The following is a 19,323-nucleotide window of genomic DNA, read 5'->3' as shown; positions in this document are numbered from 1 at the left end:
TGAATGATACATGCTGATGTTCCAACGCACTCCAGGTGCTCGAATGCAAGAGTCCCTCGTCTGGGTGAGTTCTGCGTCCTGATCCCTCTACCGCCTGATGCGCGACAGCCACGACCACATCCTGGCGACGCGCTCGATGCGCGCCACCTCGTCCTCCGACACCTCGCCCTTCCAGACGCTCAAGAACTCGGGCTCGTCGTCGATGCAGCGGAGGGCGGTGTCGACGCTCTTCCCTGACGCGAAGGCGAGGTAGCAGCCCACGATGGACATGGCGTCCGTCGGCCGCCGCGGGGGCGTGGAGATCAGGATGCGCACGCCCTGCTTATCTCCCACTGTAGCTGCAGGACGAGTGGCGGCAGACGACTGCGACGCGGTACCGTAGGGGAGCGTCTCCGCAAGGAAGTCTCGCGCAGCGCGCAACTGCGCCTCGGTGAGCGCGAGTCCAGCACGCCCAGACTCTTCTGTCGACGCCTCCGGGAGGACGAGACGCAGCCGGTGCACGCGCCCCTCGTAGGCTTGTTCAGTGGCCCCTGCATCGTACCCCGGCAGCGGGTGGCACACATCGACGACGTGCGTGTAGCCTTCGTGCGCTGTTTCCGTCTTGAACGCGGCGAAAAGCCCGGGGACGACTTCCTGGAGGCACGGTTCGTTGGGTCTGAGTGGCGGCACGAAGGCCCCGGGTGTGGGCGCCGACTGGGCTTGCTCGGGCTCGTCGTCATCGTGGAAGTTGTCGTACAGCACAAGGCGCTTCACCTGCGCCTTCCGCCTGCGCGGGAGGTGGCTGCGGTGTGGTTGGATGTGGCCCTTGGGCGACCACGGCCCCGCGCATGCCTGTTGCTGCCCGAAGGATGTCTTGATCGTCAGGCTGAGTTCTGCAGTGAACCCGCAGCGCTCGCGGAGCGGCCTGCGGAGCGTCGGCGCTGGCGGTGGGAACTTTGCGAGTGGACTCGTCGGGTAGATCCCGATGGAGGGTCCTGTTACTGGTATGGTCAAGTGTGGTGTTTGGACCGCAGTGGCCATGATGGCGCGAGGAATATCAATGAAAGAAAGGTGCGAACGTCTAGAGAGTGCGGTGAGTTGGGATAGGACCGAGTGCCAGACTCAAGAGATTGATACGAACTGATAAATGACTGTGAAGTATGCGAAGTTGCTTTATATGCTCGTTGAACACGAGGATCGTGGCACCAACAATGCTATCTGCACGAGGAAGGGCGGTGCCGGTGCTTATAGCGCGGGAAGGGTCCTCTGAGCTTCTCGCCTCGTTGTTGGTGGAACCCCATGAAAGCGATGAACTGCCTTATATACTCTCCTCGCCGCGTCGGATATGCGAGGCTCCAGAACTCTCGGATGGAGGTCTCGCGAATTCCATGCCTTCTCCGTCGCCGACGAAGTGCACACCTGATCCGCTCCTGTGGCCCATAAAGCGTGTTCGGAAGCGGATATCGGACACGAGGATTCCGCCGCTTGTATGCAACGATCGAGACCTACCTGACACCGTCTACTACTGGGGCCGCTCAATTCTCAGATGTAAGAAGTATGAGCGAAAGTAAGACGCGAGACGGCCGTAAGCGCGCGACCGGACATCAATCCGAGGCTGCGGACCGCGCCACGGACTCGCTTGGCGTTCCAGAACCGGCCGTCTCCCTCGCGCAAAAGACGGAAAATGGCCCTCGTAAACCCCACGGAAAATACTGTAAACCCGAGCGTTGTGGCGCCGAGCTTGCGCGATATTTACTTGCCTTCCGTGTATTATGCCTGTGCTTACTCAGGGCGCCGACAACCGCCCGTATGATGCGTGGGAAACTCAGCCACAACCCGCCGAATTCGGTGTAAGCCTGCCTATGCAGGTAGTAAAGTGAGATGGGGGGACCCACTGTAAGGCGTAAAACTGTCGGGAATGCACTATGGGCATGCAGCCATAGTGTATTCTCGACAGCTTATATACTTTGAATGCACGGTGAGCGCAGGATGGGCGGAAGCCACTGGGACCGGGCGTGGGAAAGTCAGCCACTTGGGCCGAACATTGCTGCAGTGGTGCTCTAGTGCAAGCTCTGTTGGCGTGGGGTTGCTGAAAGTAGTTATACGTACTCTGGAGAGGTATAGGACACCATATAATCAACTATTATTGCTTAGAGAATGATCCCCCTTTCTCAATGCAGGGCAAACTTTGAGTATCCCTGGACATTCGTAAGCGCCGGCACTGTGGCGCGTGTGCCGGTCACTGCAATTGCTATACCTGCTGCAAAAGGGTTTGCCCACACAATTCTTTCAGGCAAAGCTTTGTGTTATAGGCCAAGGAAGCTATTTCCCGCAGCTCGCTGCTTATTCTTCAACGCTGAGTGCACAAAGTGAGTTAAGCGTGCGCACTCACAAGTCACATATTTGGACAGTTTCTCACGCTACATCGCGCCAGCGCACGCCCTCCGAGTCCGTTTCCTCGACATTGTCACTGACTGCAAGATGCCAACTGCTGGTAGGCTAGTACTCCAGTCCAAGAAACATGCACAGGAACTGCTACAGCAAGCAGCATTCATCTACATCTTCTTAGGCCTGTTTCTCCCTCATCTCACACTGCCGAATTATCAAGTTTTCGACCCTCTACCCGATGATCTCCGAGCTACAACCAATATTCTACTCTTTGCAGGCATGAATCTCATTGGATTCTCTTCAATGCTTGACGCCAACACCCGTGGACCATACAATCAATTTGCCAAGTGTCCTCAGTCATTCACCATCGCACTCTCATATCCTGATCGATGGTTCCGCCACCACTTCCGGTAAGCTCTGCACATTATGCTTTCGCATAGTCATAGGAATTGATGAGGTGAGCTGTGAATCTTCAGTATGGGCCGTCAAACCTTTGAGCGGCTTGTTTCCCGACTCGAAACATGTGACATCTTCCGGTCTCGTGGGCGGAAGCCACAGCGGCCTGTTCGCTATCAGTTGGGCTGCTTCCTTATTCGATATGGGAGACGTGGCACAGATGCCCTCACAACAGCACATGACATGGGCATTGGGTTCGGTACAGTGCATAAGTATTGTGAACGGGTCACGTATGCATTAAGGGTAATGGGGCAGGATTGGGTGAAGTGGGGAGATCGCACGTCAACAAAGGCTTGGGTGTATGCCCGGAGTCGTCTCAATGGCTGTGTGGGCATGCTCGATGGGACGCTTATACAGCTCACTGAGCCCCCTCGTAACTCTGGTTCAACTTTCTTTTGTCGCAAGAAGTTCCCTGCAGTGCGTATCTATGTCCTTGAATTACGCACATATACTGACCAAGATATAGATCAACGTCTTAGCAATTGTTGACCATCTCCGTCGTTTCATCATGTTTGACCTTGGTTGGCCTGGATCAGTGCCTGATGTCACGCTGTGGCCAAGATCCTATTTATGGGAACACCGTGATGAATATTTTGCACGTGGTGAGTATGTATTGGCGGACAAAGGTATGTTCCAATGCAATTTGCTTGCTCCTGCATATTCAGCTCCTTTTTGTCTTTTGATAGGCTTTGCATCTTCACCATACATTCTTCGGCCATTCACCGAACCTGAATGCAGCCGAGCATCACCTGCACGCCTCGCTCGCATGAGAATGTTCAACAAACTGGTATCTTCTATCCGTGTACGGGTTGAACAAGCATTTGGCATTCTGAAAGGTCGGTTTCCTGGACTAAAAATCCTAGGGACACCCTCAGAGATAGCCAATGCATACCGCACGGTCGAAGCTCTCATGTCTATCCACAACTTCTGTATCGACAACGACGATCACCCTGAAGCTATCCCGTGGTTTGATTGGCGCGATCCTGAAGTTGATGCAGCTATTGAGCTTGCACGTGCAGGGATCCTGGATGATGAAGAGATGGGGAATGTGGGAGGACCTGCAGAGGAACAGCCTGGCGATGATCTCAGGGAACTGGGGCATCAGATGAGGGAAGAGCTTTTCAATGTGTTGTTCCCGCCCGAATAGACAACCATTAAATGTGATTGATCAACAATCAAAATGTACTTGTAGTGTAAAGGTAACGAACGTAGCGATAGGCTATGCTATGTCAGAAGCGTCTAGATAAGGTCAAAAACATATTCGGTATATCTTGCTATCGCCTCCTTTGCACGCTCTTTGACGTGCTCAGGAGACGTTGGATTATTAAGAATGGCAACAGCAGCATCATACGCTGCCTTCTTGCGCTGCATGTCCATGGAACTCGTCTGGGTATCAACAAACCTACTGATAGACTCGAACGACTTCATCAATGAATCAGCTGCAGGAAGGGAAGACTTCTTCGGAGCATGTGCAGGCTCAGGAACACCTTTCTCGCGTGGGATCACCGCCTTCTTCGCCACTGCAGGTGCAGCTACCTCTTGAGGGATGTCCGAGTCAGACTCGGACTCAGCATCACGAAGCTGTGCGGGAGGTGGCGAGACACGGCCATCCCGGAAATGGATGTCACGCTGGACTGCAGGGTTCCGCCCAAATCTAGAGTACATTAGCCAAAGAGAGTACAGATAACTGATCAAACATACCGCTGCTTGCACATGTCGAGCCAGTCGGACTGTAACCAGTCACAGATCAGCTTCTTACTCAGCTTCTTGCCCGACTCTGCATGTTTCTTCGTCTCCTTCATCCGATTGATGCGAGCCTGGATGTACTCGTTGCTGAAGCGTTCGTCTTCATCGATATCGGCATCACCTTCTCCGCCAGTGAAGTCGACATAGGCCTGCACTGCTGGGTACAGCGCTCGCATCCCGAAGAAGCGTTCACGACATGCCTCCCAGGTGCGTGTGCCCTTCAGTGCGTTTGCCGACACCTACACCACAACGGGCTTCGCATCAGCATCAGACAGCCCAAGAACTATATCACTGACCTTTTCCCAAGCCTTCTTGTTCTTCGCCACGAGGCGCTGGAATAACTCGTCCGAGACGTCCACACCGAGAGTGGCATCGACCAGGGCTTGTACCTCCTTCCTCTCCCAGCGATGCTTCGCCCGGTCTACACCCTCTTCAAGTACGACGACTTCCTTCTCAGACTTCACCTTCACCCTCGCCTCCTCGCTCACTCTGGCTTTCTTCCGTTTCACCGAAGACGCCTGGGAGCCTTCGTTCTCCTTCCGGTTTGAGCCCAGCACCGGCCCAGCAGCACCGACGAAGACTACGTCGTCATCCGACGTGGAAGCGTCAACAGACAGTTGACGCTTCTTTGCAGATGGCTGGGAAGCTTTTGGTGGCTGCATTGCAGGGTTCTGCACGGCTTGCACCGGCACCGTAGGAGCGCGTGGAATGGCAGGATATAGGCGGTGTCGATCTGCGACGACATCCTGCGAAGGAAGCGCCATATGCATCTCGTCGCGAGACACTGCAGATGGTGGAGGTAATGGCAAGTCGTCCCAGACGTTCATGATGTCGGCCAGCCTTCCATCCGGTGGAAGCTGCTCAGGGCTCGGTGGTACACGCACAACCTCGGTGTCGAAGTTGCCCTGTAACTGTGGCAGGTACATTTAGATAGAATAACAATACAGGGATCAGATACTCACCACGTCTGATGCCTGCCCTATTATCTCTTCTCCGACCTCATGACCTCCTTCAAACGGCACTACATTTCCCTCGCGAGCGAACAACTCGAAGAAATGATTGAAATCTCGCAGAGATGCTTGATCTGGGATGTTGTCCCCGAAGAATCTACAAGACAGCTTGGTTTAGTTACAATGGGATGGAGATGATGGTACTCACTCCAAGTCTACCCCATCCATCCCATCTATTAGCACTCCTCACGTAGCTAGAAAGTCTTAATTGTTGGTACAAACGTCGCGCGCGAGGGCCGCGCGCTGGCGCGATGTAGCGTGAGAAACTGTCCAAATATGTGACTTGTGAGTGCGCACGCTTAACTCACTTTGTGCACTCAGCGTTGAAGAATAAGCAGCGAGCTGCGGGAAATAGCTTCCTTGGCCTATAACACAAAGCTTTGCCTGAAAGAATTGTGTGGGCAAACCCTTTTGCAGCAGGTATAGCAATTGCAGTGACCGGCACACGCGCCACAGTGCCGGCGCTTACGAATGTCCAGGGATACTCAAAGTTTGCCCTGCATTGAGAAAGGGGGATCATTCTCTAAGCAATAATAGTTGATTATATGGTGTCCTATACCTCTCCAGAGTACGTATAACTACTTTCAGCAACCCCACGCCAACAGAGCTTGCACTAGAGCACCACTGCAGCAATGTTCGGCCCAAGTGGCTGACTTTCCCACGCCCGGTCCCAGTGGCTTCCGCCCATCCTGCGCTCACCGTGCATTCAAAGTATATAAGCTGTCGAGAATACACTATGGCTGCATGCCCATAGTGCATTCCCGACAGTTTTACGCCTTACAGTGGGTCCCCCCATCTCACTTTACTACCTGCATAGGCAGGCTTACACCGAATTCGGCGGGTTGTGGCTGAGTTTCCCACGCATCATACGGGCGGTTGTCGGCGCCCTGAGTAAGCACAGGCATAATACACGGAAGGCAAGTAAATATCGCGCAAGCTCGGCGCCACAACGCTCGGGTTTACAGTATTTTCCGTGGGGTTTACGAGGGCCATTTTCCGTCTTTTGCGCGAGGGAGACGGCCGGTTCTGGAACGCCAAGCGAGTCCGTGGCGCGGTCCGCAGCCTCGGATTGATGTCCGGTCGCGCGCTTACGGCCGTCTCGCGTCTTACTTTCGCTCATACTTCTTACATCTGAGAATTGAGCGGCCCCACTGTCGCCCGGTCGAAATCGAAACGCTCACCGAAGCCACTGACGGCGTCCCCGGGCCGCTAGTCCGTTCCTGACTTCAATAGAGTGGCCACATCATCCCAACTTGAACTGTGCGGCAGGGACTGCTGAAGTGAGCAGCACTGAACTTGTTATGCCTTCGCAACTGAGGAGACTGATAGCACAACCCAACTGCAGGGACTGATGAATGAGTGTAACAATCACTCAACAACCATAATGGGAACAATGCATTGCCGACGACGATTGGGGCATGTCCGACAGCCACAGAACACTCGAACGCGAGGTCCCATGTTGTATTGTCAGAACCGGGACCCTGGCCACATAGATTCGTACCACCATGATATCCTTGGTCATCGTAGTGCCAGCTATCTCCTAATGATTTCGTGCGAGTTGTGGTTTGCCGTGCACCTTCTCATGGCGACAGGTCCGAGTCCCAGTCCCTACGGCGAATCGGGTCAGTACAGTGTTATTGGTCGTGTCTTTGTATATCTACTCACGTGCACCTATCATGAGGGAGACAAAACTCTTCCAAGTCGGAATCGGAATCAGAGTCATATTCGGGCCAGTCCGCTGGCTTCTCTACGGCCAGGATCCGTGGAAGTGAATCCCAGAGCGCCTTTGGTGCTTTCTGTTCGGCCTCAACCTTGCAGACAGCATCCTCGCAACTTTGACACAGTTCTGCATCGGCTGCACATCTGCGTATCAAGCGCTCGCATGATCGAAAGGCCATGCGAAGCAGAGACTTCGGTGAGTACTGATGCAGGACGCAGGAACGCATGAAGTCGATGTTGCTCCGACAGTCTTCAGTCACCGGTTGATGGCTACACCTAAAGGTTGGTGCGAGCGAAGAGTGAGAAGGGTTCAGCGATTCCATGAGATCGGTGATGATATCCTGAAGGAGCGCTTGGCGAGCATTGATACAATGCACGATATCTCGCGAGCGCAGACGTTCGAGGGTACCGTCGGGCCGAGGGGAGCCGTGTAGTAAATCATAAGGATCGAGCTGGCAGCAGATAAATAGGGCGCTGGGCAGCATGGAGTCGGTTCCGGTAAGCCGCGCGATATTGACTGCTTGGATGGCATCTGTGCCGCAAAAGTACATCGAGGAATTGCCGGAGTTCTTGTATACTGCGATCCATGTCTTGAAGTCGGTACAGAAACACGACTTCATCCTCGAAAGGTAGGCATCGCACACCCATTCGATCTGGTATTTGTGAGACAGTCGGATGAGGGCAGCAACGACCGCAAACTCGAGTTGTTCGTCGGAGGGATAGTATCTGTAAAGTTGGCCTTCACTTCAGCACTGCATACACTAAACAGTATCAAACGACGCGCACTCAAAAAGTACTTGGAGGAGATGACGGAGTTCTATGGGATGGTCATGAAGATGGACGACAGGACATCCGTCAATCGTCTCCACAGCCTTCGGTTGAGCGATCGCAAACAAGTCACGAAAAACGTCAGAGTTGAGAGCAAGTAGTCCTTGATATACTTTGAAGACGTGTCCCTGTGCCTCGAGAACAACGTCACCGTCCGGGTACCATATATCTTCGTCGCGTACGAACGCAGCGGCTATTTCTCTGCAGTGCGCTTGACAATGAAAAGCCAACGGCTACGTGCAGCAATATAGTCAAGCGAGTATTAGACAAAGCACAGCGGTTCTGCAGGAAGCATCGTGAAGAATGAGTACTTACGAGGTGAGCACAACGGTTGGCGTCACCGTTTCACCTGCGCGCCGGGAACATCTGGCGCCCGTCGCGCGTCGCGACGCGCCTTCCACGATCCCGTGATCGGGCATTTACCTTCTACGACCGCCCGGACTCACACTGGCCACAGGACAGACTGGGACTTCTGGGAATGCTAAGGGAGAGCATGATATACATGTATTTGCTACTGCTGTACTGGGTTCCAAAGGGAGCAAATGACAACGAGCTCAGGCTTCGACCTCGCTCTAAAATCGTACACGACAATACATTCACTCGCCGCGACGGACCGTAATGCTGCTTATAGAACAAATGGTCAAGACACCCTGTTGTCAAGAGTCCGCTTCGGATGCGACGCTCATGAGTCACACAGAAGGCATTGGCCTGCCAATGACCGCCACATGGATCCAAGCTACAGGCTGTGACGCTATGGGTACATGCAACGTCAGTGAAGCTCTGTGTTTATTGTGTCATAGACATACATCGGCGTAACTCACATCGGTAATTCTCTAGGCCATCCTGCTGGCACTCCTATACCCAGGATCCGAGGGAGGTCGATCCAAAGCTGTCTACGTGCCTGCTCTTCCGCCTTGTACCATGTATCTGCACAAACTGCACAGACTCCTTCATGAGTCTGGACGAGGCTGATGAGGCCCTCGCTCGATGAAAAGACATCGCGAACCAGATGTTTTGGTCTGGTGTGCAGATGCATCATTTGCACGGTTTGTAACATCCTACGGCACTGGTCGAAGTTGCATTGGGGCGATGCTGCAAGAGGAAGCAATATCTCCATTCTGGTGCTGAAGGCTTTGTGGAGTAGGGTTTGGCGGGCATCGAGGCACATTATGATATTTGCCGGGCTGAGACGGTCCAGAGTCCCGTCAATGCGACGGACGCCATTTAGGATACACTCTGTTTCCATCAGACAGCAAGTGAGCAGGGCGCTGGGCAGCATCGAGTCGGTCTCGGTGAGCCGCGCGACGTTCACTGCAGTGATGGCGTCTTTTCTGCAGAACTCCATGACGGGACTGCCAAGATCACGGTTGACAGCATCCCAAGTTTCGAGGCTGGTAGGGAAGCAAGACCTCATCCGCGAGAGGTAAGCATTGCGAATATGGTCGATTTGGTATTTATGGGAAAGGCGGATGAGGGAGGCGACGATTGAGAAATCGAGTCGCTCATCATCGCCGTGACGACTGTCGAGAGATGAGCACTGTCAGCATGATCAATGGCACACGAAACGCCACAAACCTCTGGGCGAAGAAAAGGGCGTGCAGAAGATGGCGCAGTTCATCAGGATGGTCTGTGAGATGGACGATAGGACATCCGTCGTACGCATCCGGAGACGTCGGCTGAGGAAGGGAGAACAAGTCACGGAACACCTCTGAGTTGTGCGCCAGTAGTCCTTGATACACTTTGAAGGCATGTCCCTGCGCCTCGAGCACTACATTGCCGTCCGCAAGCCATATCTCCCCGTCGCGTACGAAGGCGACGATGTCGGGTTGGGCTGTCGATGAATCGGACATGAGGCGACGATGCTTTGGGGGTTGATCAACGAGTATCCGCGGACAGGGAGAGCGGTGGCGAGGTTGGCTGGTACGTACATACCTGGCAGTACTTGGTACGTCCACACTAAGTAGGTCGCAGCAGCTAACTTACGTGTCGCGCCCTCAGCCTAATAGTAATAACGCTCGTTATAATTCACGATCCCGTGATCGCACATCCGCCAGAGCTGAGCGCTGAGCGGCGACAGAGACTCGGAGAGCCTGAGCTACACTCCATTTGAATCCGGATGCAGGTGTATACATGACCTGCTAGATGGAAGATACATATGATGAACTTGGAGGGTTCTGGGCATGAGGCCAGTCCGCTGGTATCGCAATACCGACGGACAGATGCTTCGGAAGACCTTCCCAGAACTGATTGCGCCTACACTGCTCAGCTGAACACAATACGTCCCCACAGTTTTGACACAGGTCAGAACCCGTGAAGTGTAGCCTTTGCGCGTTGCGGATGTTCGGCACTTCGGATATCAGGACGTCCGAAGGCGCAAGCCCCCGGGCCGGCGAGCCACCATCCAGAATGCGGCGGCGCATGGACTCGACGGTGCGTCGGCATCGCATGTTGTCGCATTGCAGCGATGGCTTGGAAGGGTCAAGCACATCCAAGGACGAGGAAATGGCTACCCGGACTAGTGATGAGCGAGCATTAATGCATGCCGCGAGGTCCTGTAAGCTCAGGCACTCGAGAGTACCGTCGAGGCGAGGGGAACCTTGAAGGAGCAACTCCGTGTCAAGCTGGCAGCAGAGATACATGGCGCTGGGCAGCATTGAGCTGGCTCCGGTAAGTCGTACGATATTGACCGCAGCGATGGCGTCTTTGTCGCTGAAGTTCATGACAGAACTGCCATGTTTACTGCGTACTGCGTCCCAGGTCTTGAGATCGGTGCAAAAGCACGACGTCATCCTTGAGAGGTAAATATCGCGCACGTAGTCGACTTGATATTTGTTGGACAGTCGGACAAGGGCAGCAACGATCGAGAAGTCGAGTTGGTGGTTGGAATGATAGTACCTGTTGAGAGACGCTGTCAGTGGATGTTAGGTTCCGCACAAAATGCTGCCTACCTCTTCCCGTCGAAGATGACTCTCAGGAGATGACGCAGCTCTTCGGGATGGTCCATAAGGTGCACGACAGCGCATCCATCGTAGGTCTCTTCAGACGACGGTTGGGGGATCGTGAACAGGTCACGAAACACCTCGGAGTCGCGAGAAAGCAACCCCTGGTAGACTCTGAAGACGCGTCCTTGCGCCTCGAGCACCACATTTCCGTCCGAGAACCATATCTCCTCATCGCGTACGAGCGCGGCGGCCTCCTGTGTCTGCGCCGGTCCGTCCACGGCCGCGCTCGATGGCTCTGATCCCGCTGTCGATGGCTCGGACATTGATGAATGAAGCTTTGGGATTCGAATAAGGAGTGTCCGCGAACTGGGAGAATGACGATGAGCCTGGCTGGTACGTGGGCCTGCGTAAGGTCTCTCTCGGTTGTGGATCTCGCGCTGTGCGAGCCTCGAGGTTTGCTCAAGGCATCTAGAGTATAGTTGTTGCCACGGCCCCGTGACGGTCGTCAGTAGTTATGCCGCTGGGCTGTCAGTGGTTGAACAACGACGCAGTTGTCGCCGGTAGAACGACGCACCCAACTAAGAGTGCTTCCCCGCGATACTATAATTCAATTCCCCTGCGGCGATAGATCTGCAGGTAAAAATAGTAAGACAAGGGTCGACTTGAAATGGTGGTTGGTAATATGGGGCTTACATGTTGAGGACGGGTCAGGGCACTCTGACGGTGAACATTGCGAAGACTCACTCAAGCACCGACATCATTGGCACCGCGACTTGCATTGACAGCAGTGCTGTTGAGGGGACTGTTTGCAGTTGTACTCCAGACGTCAATAAGAACGCTAGCATCCACCCTGCTGCATTGGGAGTACGGCCAACTGCTCAACAAGCCAGACCACGAAGCATGTACCGTTCAGCACACTAGTCTGGAAGATTCATGGGAAACGGGGGCAGATCAGCCAGTTCATGATGAACATCACTCGCTGTTCATCTCCTCATCCTCGCCATCACCACCACCCCCACTCTCCTCGCTTCCGCCATCGTCCCCGAAGAACTCGTCTCCCTCCAACACGGCAGGCCTCGCATCCTGCTCCCCCTTCACCTTAGCCTTGTCCAATCCCTCGTCAAGTTGCCGATCACGCGCCGTCATTTGGCGGTCCTTATGCCGCTCGCGCTCGCGCAGCTCGACCTCGGGCTCCGCACTCATCTCGCCAGCAGCCATCCGCTCGCGTACCCACGCGCGAACTTCCTCGCGTTGCGCATCTGTCTCGTTCTCCGCTTTAGCGTCCTCACCCGGAGCATCAGACCGGGAGTACAAATGAGGGTATGGGTCGGGGTGTGCGTGAGGTGAAGCGCGGAGTTCGGGCGGGAAGAGCGATATGTATTTCTTGAGCTTGGGATAGTACTGGTGAAGCGGCGTGCCTGTGAGTATGTGATAGGGAGACATTACTGAGGGAGGAGACTCACAATGATGTAATTGAGGTCCACACGCAGTTCTTCTAGCCTCTTCTGCAGCTGTTTCCGTTCCTTCTTCCTGAGCTTTTCTCCCTCGCTGTTTTCGTCTTTGGCGAGCTGCCGTTTGACTTGTTGTATCCTTCTGGTCACCTTCTGCCTTTCTATTTCGCACAGCTCAGCGCACAGCACGTCAGTCGCAAATGATCACAGAACGTACCAAAGAACTTGACAGCATGGTACCGTTGTGCGATTGCCCGTTCCTTCCTTGCCTGCTCAGCCTGCACAAGGTCTGCTTCCAGGGCTTTAAGTCTCCGCTCCGTCTTGGTACGCACATCTGCGGCCAGCTTGTCCTACAACAACATCAGACCCGTTATTAGACTGCATTCGCTTCCATGCGCAGATAGGACGAGCACGGTACCTTGGCAAGTAATCTCCTCGTCTGACGCAGCGCTGACTTGATCTTCTGCACTCCTGGTAGCCCTGCAGGCGAGTCTTCAGAGTCCTTATGTTTCCGGTGGTGCTGGTGTTTGCGGTCCCGCTTTTGCTTGTTCTCTATCTGGTCATTTGCCTTTGAGGTTGATGCAACGGCAGGTCCCGCGCCTCTCGTGCGTACTGGTGCCATCTTCCACGTCTTATCCGATACGTACTAGAATCACGAAGAGACCGGATATGGATCCAAAAGTAGCAGTTGGGATGGGAGTGACGACGGGTAGTAGGAGAGGACTCTGAGTCTGAGGAGGTCGTGCGCATTATATTGAGAATTTACTACTTTCCAATTGATCGAGGTTTGGCCAAAACGAGGTTATCTGATAAGATATTAGTCTGGCGTACGTGTCCAAACCAAGTTCACACTCTGGCTACTACTTCTCTCTCCGCCACGCTCACCATCTTCCACGACGCCGGGCCTTTCTAGGATGGCGAAGAGGGCTTCCCAGAACGCGCGCAAAGCAAGCTTGATTGCCTTTGGTGTCATAGCTCTCGCCGCATTCGCTTGCGCGGTGGATACTACGAACAAGGTTCGTGTCTGAAGGCGGTCTAGGACGTATCTATCTCATGCATTGACTTAGGCTGAGGAGGGCATCCAAGTAGCTGATCCAGCGGCGGAAGGTGAGTAGTGGCATCATGACCATGAGATGTAGCTCGCTGAGGATAATCCTTGCAGCCTCCAGGGCATACAAACAAGCAATATCGACGCTCTCCACCTTGACCGCGTTACCGTCATCTCAGACTGAGGACTCGAGCCCCTACCTCTCTCATAATAACAATGGGTTCCAGCTCTCGTCATTATTTCCTAGCATTCAGGGTCACGGCCCGATTGCAAGCGCGATGCGAATAGCAATGAAGCTGCTTCACCATCCATGGCTGCCCGCGTCATTGACAGGGTACGTGAAGGAGGAACTAGGCGGGGGAAGAAGGAAGGATACGGAGCTCCATGGCAAGGCGGTCAAAGTCATTGACCTTCTCCAGCATGCAGCTGACCTCGGACACACGGACGCCCTTTACACATTGGCACAGATCTCTTTGGTACGTTCTCCATGACAGTTGTATCCAACTCGATAGGCCCTATTTCCAAGACTCGCATAGAAGTGGAGTATGCCGGTCTCTGTGTTCCTCATCAGATTCAGCAGCGTTGAGGGCCAGCCAGACGGTGGTGGGTGGCTGAGGCCGAAAGGCAGGGACCCGACGTCCTCCGCCTGTGTGCATTTCTTCGGGAAGGGGCCTCTCGGTTTGGAAACAGCTGGAGGTTACTATTCGTAGCTGACAGGTCGTTGCAGTCTCCACCCAACAGTTACTTTCCATCAAAGCCCAGGCTGGGATACCACTCATACTCGACCCACGCACAGCTGACGGGCAACGCGTCCTCACAAGCGATGTTAGGTTTCTTCCACTCGACCGGGTACCACGGTGTCGTTCCCATAGACCAGGCGAAGGCACAACTGTACCTGACATTCGCAGCACACGGCGGACACAAAGGTGCACAAATGGCGCTCGGATACCGGTACTGGGCGGGCGTCGGCGTAGCCGAGAACTGCATGGACTCGCTGTCGTGGTACGAGGACGCGGCGGAACAAAGTGCGTCCTGCCTCGGAGATGTACAGTGCGTATACTGATATGCAGGCAGCGATGGCACGGTTCCTGTCCGGCCCTCCCGGCGGCCGCACGCTCCCTCTCGCAGCGCCGAAGCTGTCTGACCTCGTCGGTGGCGTCTTCGGGCCCGGTGCAAGCGTGGCGTCCACGGGTCTGCAGGCGGGTAGGCCAGTCATCAAGACTGCGCGCGCCCAGGCAGCCGGCGAGACATGGGAAGACCTGCTGGAATACTACTTGGTGCGCTGCGAGTCGATCATATTCTTTCTTTGATTGCTGACCACATTCACTCAGTTCAACGCAGACCGCGGTGAGACGGACTTTGCGTTCCGGCTCGGCAAGATCTTCTACCAAGGCAGCGTCTACGCCCTCCCCGGTGGGATCGCTTCCGGGGGCGAAGGCGCCAGCGCCATCCCGCGGGACTTTGCGCGCGCGCGTTACTACTTCATGCGCATTGCTCGGCAAGTCTGGTCGCGCGACCACGGGCGTGACACCTCCTCTGCGACGATTCGTGAGGAGAACCCGACGCTCGCCGCGTACGGAGCGCTCGCAGCAGGCTACCTCGGCCGGATGTACCTGCGCGGGGAGGGCGTACAGGCGGACGCGGCGACGGCACGGATGTGGTTCGAGCGCGGGGCGGACTTCAACGAGAAGGAGAGCCATAATGGGCTGGGCATCATCTGGAGGGATGGGCTGGTGGAGGGGAAGAAGGATGCGAAGAAGGCGATGAACCATTTCACGATCGCGGCTGGGCAGGAGCTCGCGGAGGCCGCGGTCAACCTCGGCAAGATGTACTATGGTGGGTGGAATACCGCTCTTGCGAACATCAGGAGACTAACGCCCGGCAGAGCGCGGCGACGTGAAAGTGGCCGCGGCCTACTTCGAGACAGCGATGCGCCAGGGGTCTCCGTTCGAGGCGTACCACTACCTCGCGGAGATTCAGGCAGCGCAGGCGCGGAACAACATGATCACACCGCACATCGCGGGGAGCTCGTGCTCTGTCGCTGTGTCATTCTTCAAGGTCGTTACGGAGCGCGGCGTGTGGGACGAAGACCTTCTCGACGAGGCGGCAGAGCTATGGGAGCTTGGCACGGAGAGGGGTCATGAGATGGCGATGCTGAGGTGGTGGATCGCTGCTGAGCGCGGGAACGAAGTCGCGCAGAATAATCTTGCGTATGTGCTCGACCAAGGTACGCAGGAAGCTGCCTCGCCTGTCAACCCATACCTGATCAGTGTTACAGACAGGAGCATCTTGCGTTTCACGAGATTCGCGCCGACCTCGCCTTCCAACGATACTGCGCGACTCGCTCTTACACAGTGGATCCGATCTGCCGCGCAACGCAACGTCGACTCTCTGGTCAAGGTGGGCGACTACTACTACCACGGACTGGGTGTCGCGGATGAGCCCGAAAAGGTGCGCTGGGAGAAAGCGGCGGGTTACTATCAGTCCGCGGCCGATACCCAGATGAGCGCGCTGGCGATGTGGAATCTTGGGTGGATGTATGAGAACGGTATCGGAGTCCCTCAGGTATGTGTCAACAGGAGTGTCACCGAACCTCTGAATTGCTGATGATGTGAATGTGCAGGACTTCCACTTGGCGAAGCGTCACTACGATTTGGCATTGGAGACCAACAGCGAAGCTTCGGTCCCTGTCTCGATCTCGCTGTTGAAGTTGCATGCGCGGAGCCTCTGGCGGACTCTCACTGGGCGGTCCGGCGGACTGAGCATATGGGGCGAAGACGATGAGGAGAGCAGTAAGCCATGTCTATCCATCTACGCTAGGTTGCGCTGACAGCCGCAGGCCGTTCTCGTCTTCCACCACCACAAGGACGAACCGTCGAGGGTGGCGAGGAGACAGACAACACGCAGGCAGCAGCCGGGGAGCCCGTTGGCGAGATCGATGAGTACGAGGACGGACCGTGGTACATTGGGAAGGCCCGTGAAGAGTTCAACAAGCGGAAGAAGAATGGTCAGAACGTTGATCGTGTGCGCCAGGACGACGATGATCCGGTGAAGGTGCGTGTTCCCGGCCCTCATATCGCGATCCGCACCCTGATAACTAGCGTCTCTCCCAGTGGGCGAGAGAACGCAGACAGGCCGAGGCCGATCGCGAGGGCGATTTCGGGCCTGAAGACTACTTCGACGCCACTACTCGCAAACGGGACGACGAGGACGACGACTTCGCTGAGACCATGCTGCTCGTTGTAGTATGCATCCTGGTGTCCGTCTTATTGTACGTCCGGGGGCGCTATCTGGACCGCATCCGGAGAGAAGCCCAACAGCAACAAGCACAGCCAGGAAATGGTGGGCAAGCACTTCCCGCGCAGCAGGCGCCTCCAGTAGACTGGCAAGCTCCGTTGCTGTGATGGTACAACCAAGGGTTTATGTGGATTTCTCGTGGATTGTACGACATCGTTGTCTGTATCGATATCGAATTGGAGGCATTCTTTTTTTTTTTTTTTTTTTTGGAGGGCTTTTTCAGGTGCCGGCAACAGACAATTGGTCCACCCCGGTCGCCCAGCTTGCGTACGGTGTTACCCGTAAGTGCAATCCACGGAAAAAAATGCAGTTTACGCACGGCTTAATAGCCAGTGTGGGACTCATCACCCCGGATCGATCTCGATGCGTAGAATCGGGGAACTACCCACTAAAAAACCTTTGCACTTCGTCCAGTCTTCCGGGAGCGCTAGTTCATCATAGATGACGGCGTTCCACGTGGCGAGGACAAGGTCCCGCGATAAGGCTCGATCTCCGTAGCGCTTTCTGGTGGCTTCCACATCAATGGAGAGGCGACTATTTAGAATGTATGCTAGCTTGCAGCGTACGTATATGGCACTATGTTCCCAATCTCTTTCGTCTTGGTGTCCGATGACTCTATCACACCGCAGCTTCCATACTAGGTGAGCCGCCTCTGAGATCATTATTTTCCATAGCCTCGTCGCTCCAGGTCGAAATTTGCTCTTCTCGTTCGTCCATTCTTTTAACCCTAGGGCGAGGATGTCGATCATGGTTAGTGTGGACCAAGGTAGGCCCTTTTTTCGCCACAATGCAGCGATTATTTGCCATATTTCTCTTTGTCCTGTTGCCGGGCATTCGAAAAGGATGTGTTCCACTGATTCCGTTTGTCCGCAGAAACTGCATCGCGCACGATCCTCGAAACCAGGGATGTTAAGCCAGTAGCTGCCGCATTTTAGGGCCCCATGGACGCACTTCCATAAGAAGATCGCAAAGGACCGACTGAAATCTTTGTGGCGAGCGCTCATCCATATCGTCTTGTTTGTCATGCAGTTTCCGGGCGGTGTTAGTTCATGGATTGCTCCCAGGTTTGCGGTAGCCTTTTGTCTCGGTGGAGTGCACTTCCACGAGATGATTCCTTTGTATGCTGAAGCTTGCGTGAGGGTGAGTAGTTTGGCTCCTGTAACGTCGAAGCGTTTGTCTCGAATGAGGGAGGGGGGAGGAGCGGTGGGCCAAAGCTGCGGTTGATTTGGGGAGAAGGTCTGTCTCGCTTTTTCCAATGTTTTCCAGTCATCAGGTTTTATAATCTTCCCTAGAGACGTGGGTGCGCAGCGCTGTCTGAGCCGATTGAGGAGGGCACGGATATGAGTCGCTGGGGATACATTTATCCAGCCATTGTCCTCCCAAATTGGGGTCTTGGTAATCATTGTGGATGTGAGTACGTCGTTAGTGCTTAGGATACGGAGGGGGGCATCAATCGGGGTGTGGGCAACCGCATATATGGCAGCGACTATCTCCCCTGGGGCCGGTGAGTGAGTGTCCGGGTCTATTGACTCAGTTATAAGTGCGTTCCTCTGGTCATGCTCACCGAAGAAAACCATATGTTTTCCTTCAGGCATATTGTCTTCTCTCGCTGCATTATCTGGCAAAGTCTGAAAGATGTAGACGATCGTGGATTCCTGGTGGACTACTAGGCCGGGGCGTTTACGATGCGATGGTGGGTCTCGCATCGTGCTGGGTTCAACGAAGATGCGGAACATTTCTGCTATGCCGCCGCGGGCTGTGATGGAGGGGTTGAAGGTGAGGGTGTCCCCTTTTTCCGTTTTTGCTTCGTCATTGCGAAGGGATCGTCGTGTTGTCAGTGTGAGACCGTCCGTATACTCCACAGAGAGTGGGTTCCACTTGGGTAGAATTTCGCTTAGTATACGGAAAGCGGCTAGCCTGCACTTCTCCGGATGTTTGCATCCATTTTGGATTGCCGCAATGCATTCGGGGCACTCACAGTCATCATTGCCCCAGCTCCGTCTCTGTTGTGGCGGGTTTGATCCACATGTTGATTCAGTGGAGTGTAGTAAGTCTGCGATGGTTGTGACATTGTGGTTGTCACGTAGGCAGTCACTGATTTTCGTATTGTTCAGCTTGCGTAAGGCTTTGGTCGCCCCGATGTGGTACCATACTGGGAGTTGTTTTTTTAGCGATGCGTCAACTTTCAGTGCTTCTAGGTGAGCGCCATACTTTTTCGCAGTTGATAGCATGGTTTTGATATACTGTGGCAGTGATGATTTTCCTTTGAGCGGTGGGTGCCAGCTCTGCAGGAAGGTATTTATCTGTGCTTTAGGTCTTATTTCACCAGCGTCCTTTGTGGCATACTGGTTAATGATGGCGTCCATCGCGAAGGCCCAGGTGGGTCGGCTAGGGCTTAGGTTCAGATAGCGTTTGAGCCACATCAAGTTAATTGCCTCGTTTCGGGATTCGATGTCTAG

General features: G+C 54.6%; 10 protein-coding genes across 10 annotated transcripts; 2 read left to right on the top strand and 8 right to left on the bottom strand.

Annotated features, from left to right (window-relative positions):
- Nucleotides 1–87: 87 nt before the first annotated feature.
- B0H18DRAFT_879634 (uncharacterized protein) lies at nucleotides 88–1,020 on the bottom strand (the record flags this gene model as incomplete). Its single annotated transcript, XM_048040709.1, has 1 exon — nucleotides 88–1,020. One exon carries the CDS (start codon nucleotides 1,018–1,020, stop codon nucleotides 88–90), a length of 933 nt encoding a protein of 310 aa, XP_047891133.1.
- A 2,503-nt stretch (nucleotides 1,021–3,523) lies between these two features.
- B0H18DRAFT_833061 (uncharacterized protein) lies at nucleotides 3,524–3,970 on the top strand (the record flags this gene model as incomplete). Its single annotated transcript, XM_048039421.1, has 1 exon — nucleotides 3,524–3,970. A coding segment is annotated over one exon (447 nt), but the record flags the coding sequence as incomplete, so codon positions are not given.
- B0H18DRAFT_1019059 (uncharacterized protein) lies at nucleotides 3,960–4,961 on the bottom strand. Its single transcript, XM_048029420.1, has 3 exons — nucleotides 4,866–4,961; nucleotides 4,525–4,808; nucleotides 3,960–4,477 (listed from the first exon to the last, which is right to left on the bottom strand). Exons 2-3 carry the CDS (start codon nucleotides 4,743–4,745, stop codon nucleotides 4,063–4,065), a joined length of 636 nt encoding a protein of 211 aa, XP_047891131.1. The 5' UTR covers nucleotides 4,746–4,808; nucleotides 4,866–4,961; the 3' UTR covers nucleotides 3,960–4,062.
- Nucleotides 4,721–5,785, bottom strand: B0H18DRAFT_527019 (uncharacterized protein). Its single transcript, XM_048038467.1, has 3 exons — nucleotides 5,728–5,785; nucleotides 5,532–5,676; nucleotides 4,721–5,480 (listed from the first exon to the last, which is right to left on the bottom strand). Exons 1-3 carry the CDS (start codon nucleotides 5,745–5,747, stop codon nucleotides 4,809–4,811), a joined length of 837 nt encoding a protein of 278 aa, XP_047891130.1. The 5' UTR covers nucleotides 5,748–5,785; the 3' UTR covers nucleotides 4,721–4,808.
- A 1,872-nt stretch (nucleotides 5,786–7,657) lies between these two features.
- B0H18DRAFT_846023 (uncharacterized protein) lies at nucleotides 7,658–8,302 on the bottom strand (the record flags this gene model as incomplete). Its single annotated transcript, XM_048039555.1, has 2 exons — nucleotides 7,658–8,024; nucleotides 8,085–8,302. Coding segments are annotated over 2 exons (585 nt in total), but the record flags the coding sequence as incomplete, so codon positions are not given.
- A 278-nt stretch (nucleotides 8,303–8,580) lies between these two features.
- B0H18DRAFT_1019051 (uncharacterized protein) lies at nucleotides 8,581–10,096 on the bottom strand. The gene is made up of 3 exons (XM_048029419.1): nucleotides 9,702–10,096; nucleotides 8,933–9,646; nucleotides 8,581–8,877 (listed from the first exon to the last, which is right to left on the bottom strand). The coding sequence occupies exons 1-2, from the start codon at nucleotides 9,974–9,976 to the stop codon at nucleotides 8,944–8,946; spliced, it is 978 nt and encodes a 325-aa protein (XP_047891128.1). The 5' UTR covers nucleotides 9,977–10,096; the 3' UTR covers nucleotides 8,581–8,877; nucleotides 8,933–8,943.
- Nucleotides 10,097–10,264: 168 nt separating this feature from the next.
- On the bottom strand, nucleotides 10,265–11,391 carry B0H18DRAFT_879643 (uncharacterized protein; the record flags this gene model as incomplete). The annotated part of the gene is made up of 2 exons (XM_048040710.1): nucleotides 10,265–11,021; nucleotides 11,075–11,391. The coding sequence occupies 2 exons, from the start codon at nucleotides 11,389–11,391 to the stop codon at nucleotides 10,265–10,267; spliced, it is 1,074 nt and encodes a 357-aa protein (XP_047891127.1).
- A 649-nt stretch (nucleotides 11,392–12,040) lies between these two features.
- On the bottom strand, nucleotides 12,041–13,141 carry B0H18DRAFT_1121102 (uncharacterized protein; the record flags this gene model as incomplete). The annotated part of the gene is made up of 4 exons (XM_048034271.1): nucleotides 12,041–12,469; nucleotides 12,532–12,680; nucleotides 12,737–12,869; nucleotides 12,938–13,141. The coding sequence occupies 4 exons, from the start codon at nucleotides 13,139–13,141 to the stop codon at nucleotides 12,041–12,043; spliced, it is 915 nt and encodes a 304-aa protein (XP_047891126.1).
- A 289-nt stretch (nucleotides 13,142–13,430) lies between these two features.
- On the top strand, nucleotides 13,431–17,054 carry B0H18DRAFT_1019039 (HCP-like protein; the record flags this gene model as incomplete). The annotated part of the gene is made up of 11 exons (XM_048029418.1): nucleotides 13,431–13,530; nucleotides 13,585–13,626; nucleotides 13,682–14,043; nucleotides 14,295–14,592; nucleotides 14,642–14,844; nucleotides 14,899–15,403; nucleotides 15,453–15,794; nucleotides 15,846–16,132; nucleotides 16,191–16,359; nucleotides 16,407–16,621; nucleotides 16,681–17,054. 11 exons carry the CDS (start codon nucleotides 13,434–13,436, stop codon nucleotides 16,969–16,971), a joined length of 2,811 nt encoding a protein of 936 aa, XP_047891125.1. The 3' UTR covers nucleotides 16,972–17,054.
- A 220-nt stretch (nucleotides 17,055–17,274) lies between these two features.
- On the bottom strand, nucleotides 17,275–18,384 carry B0H18DRAFT_820645 (uncharacterized protein; the record flags this gene model as incomplete). The annotated part of the gene is made up of 1 exon (XM_048039298.1): nucleotides 17,275–18,384. A coding segment is annotated over one exon (1,110 nt), but the record flags the coding sequence as incomplete, so codon positions are not given.
- Nucleotides 18,385–19,323: the final 939 nt, after the last annotated feature.

Source organism: Fomitopsis serialis, assembly GCF_022376445.1.
Source record: "Fomitopsis serialis strain Sig1Antser10 chromosome Unknown B0H18scaffold_56, whole genome shotgun sequence".
NCBI classification, from domain to species: Eukaryota; Fungi; Basidiomycota; class Agaricomycetes; order Polyporales; family Fomitopsidaceae; genus Fomitopsis; species Fomitopsis serialis.
The sequence above is the reverse complement of the archived record's forward strand: the minus strand, read 5'-3'. Positions and strand labels throughout refer to the sequence as shown.

Coding starts and splice junctions, on each gene's coding strand:
- B0H18DRAFT_1019059 (XM_048029420.1), bottom strand. CDS start 4,745: ATGCGAGCGCTGTACCCAGCAGTGCAGGCCTATGTCGACTTCACTGGC. Junction 4,478..4,524: donor CTCGACATGTGCAAGCAGCG/GTATGTTTGATC, acceptor AATGTACTCTAG/ATTTGGGCGGAACCCTGCAG.
- B0H18DRAFT_527019 (XM_048038467.1), bottom strand. CDS start 5,747: ATGGATGGGGTAGACTTGGA. Junction 5,677..5,727: donor ATGGATGGGGTAGACTTGGA/GTGAGTACCATC, acceptor GCTGTCTTGTAG/ATTCTTCGGGGACAACATCC. Junction 5,481..5,531: donor TAGGGCAGGCATCAGACGTG/GTGAGTATCTGA, acceptor TACCTGCCACAG/TTACAGGGCAACTTCGACAC.
- B0H18DRAFT_1019051 (XM_048029419.1), bottom strand. CDS start 9,976: ATGTCCGATTCATCGACAGCCCAACCCGACATCGTCGCCTTCGTACGC. Junction 9,647..9,701: donor GCCCTTTTCTTCGCCCAGAG/GTTTGTGGCGTT, acceptor ATCTCTCGACAG/TCGTCACGGCGATGATGAGC.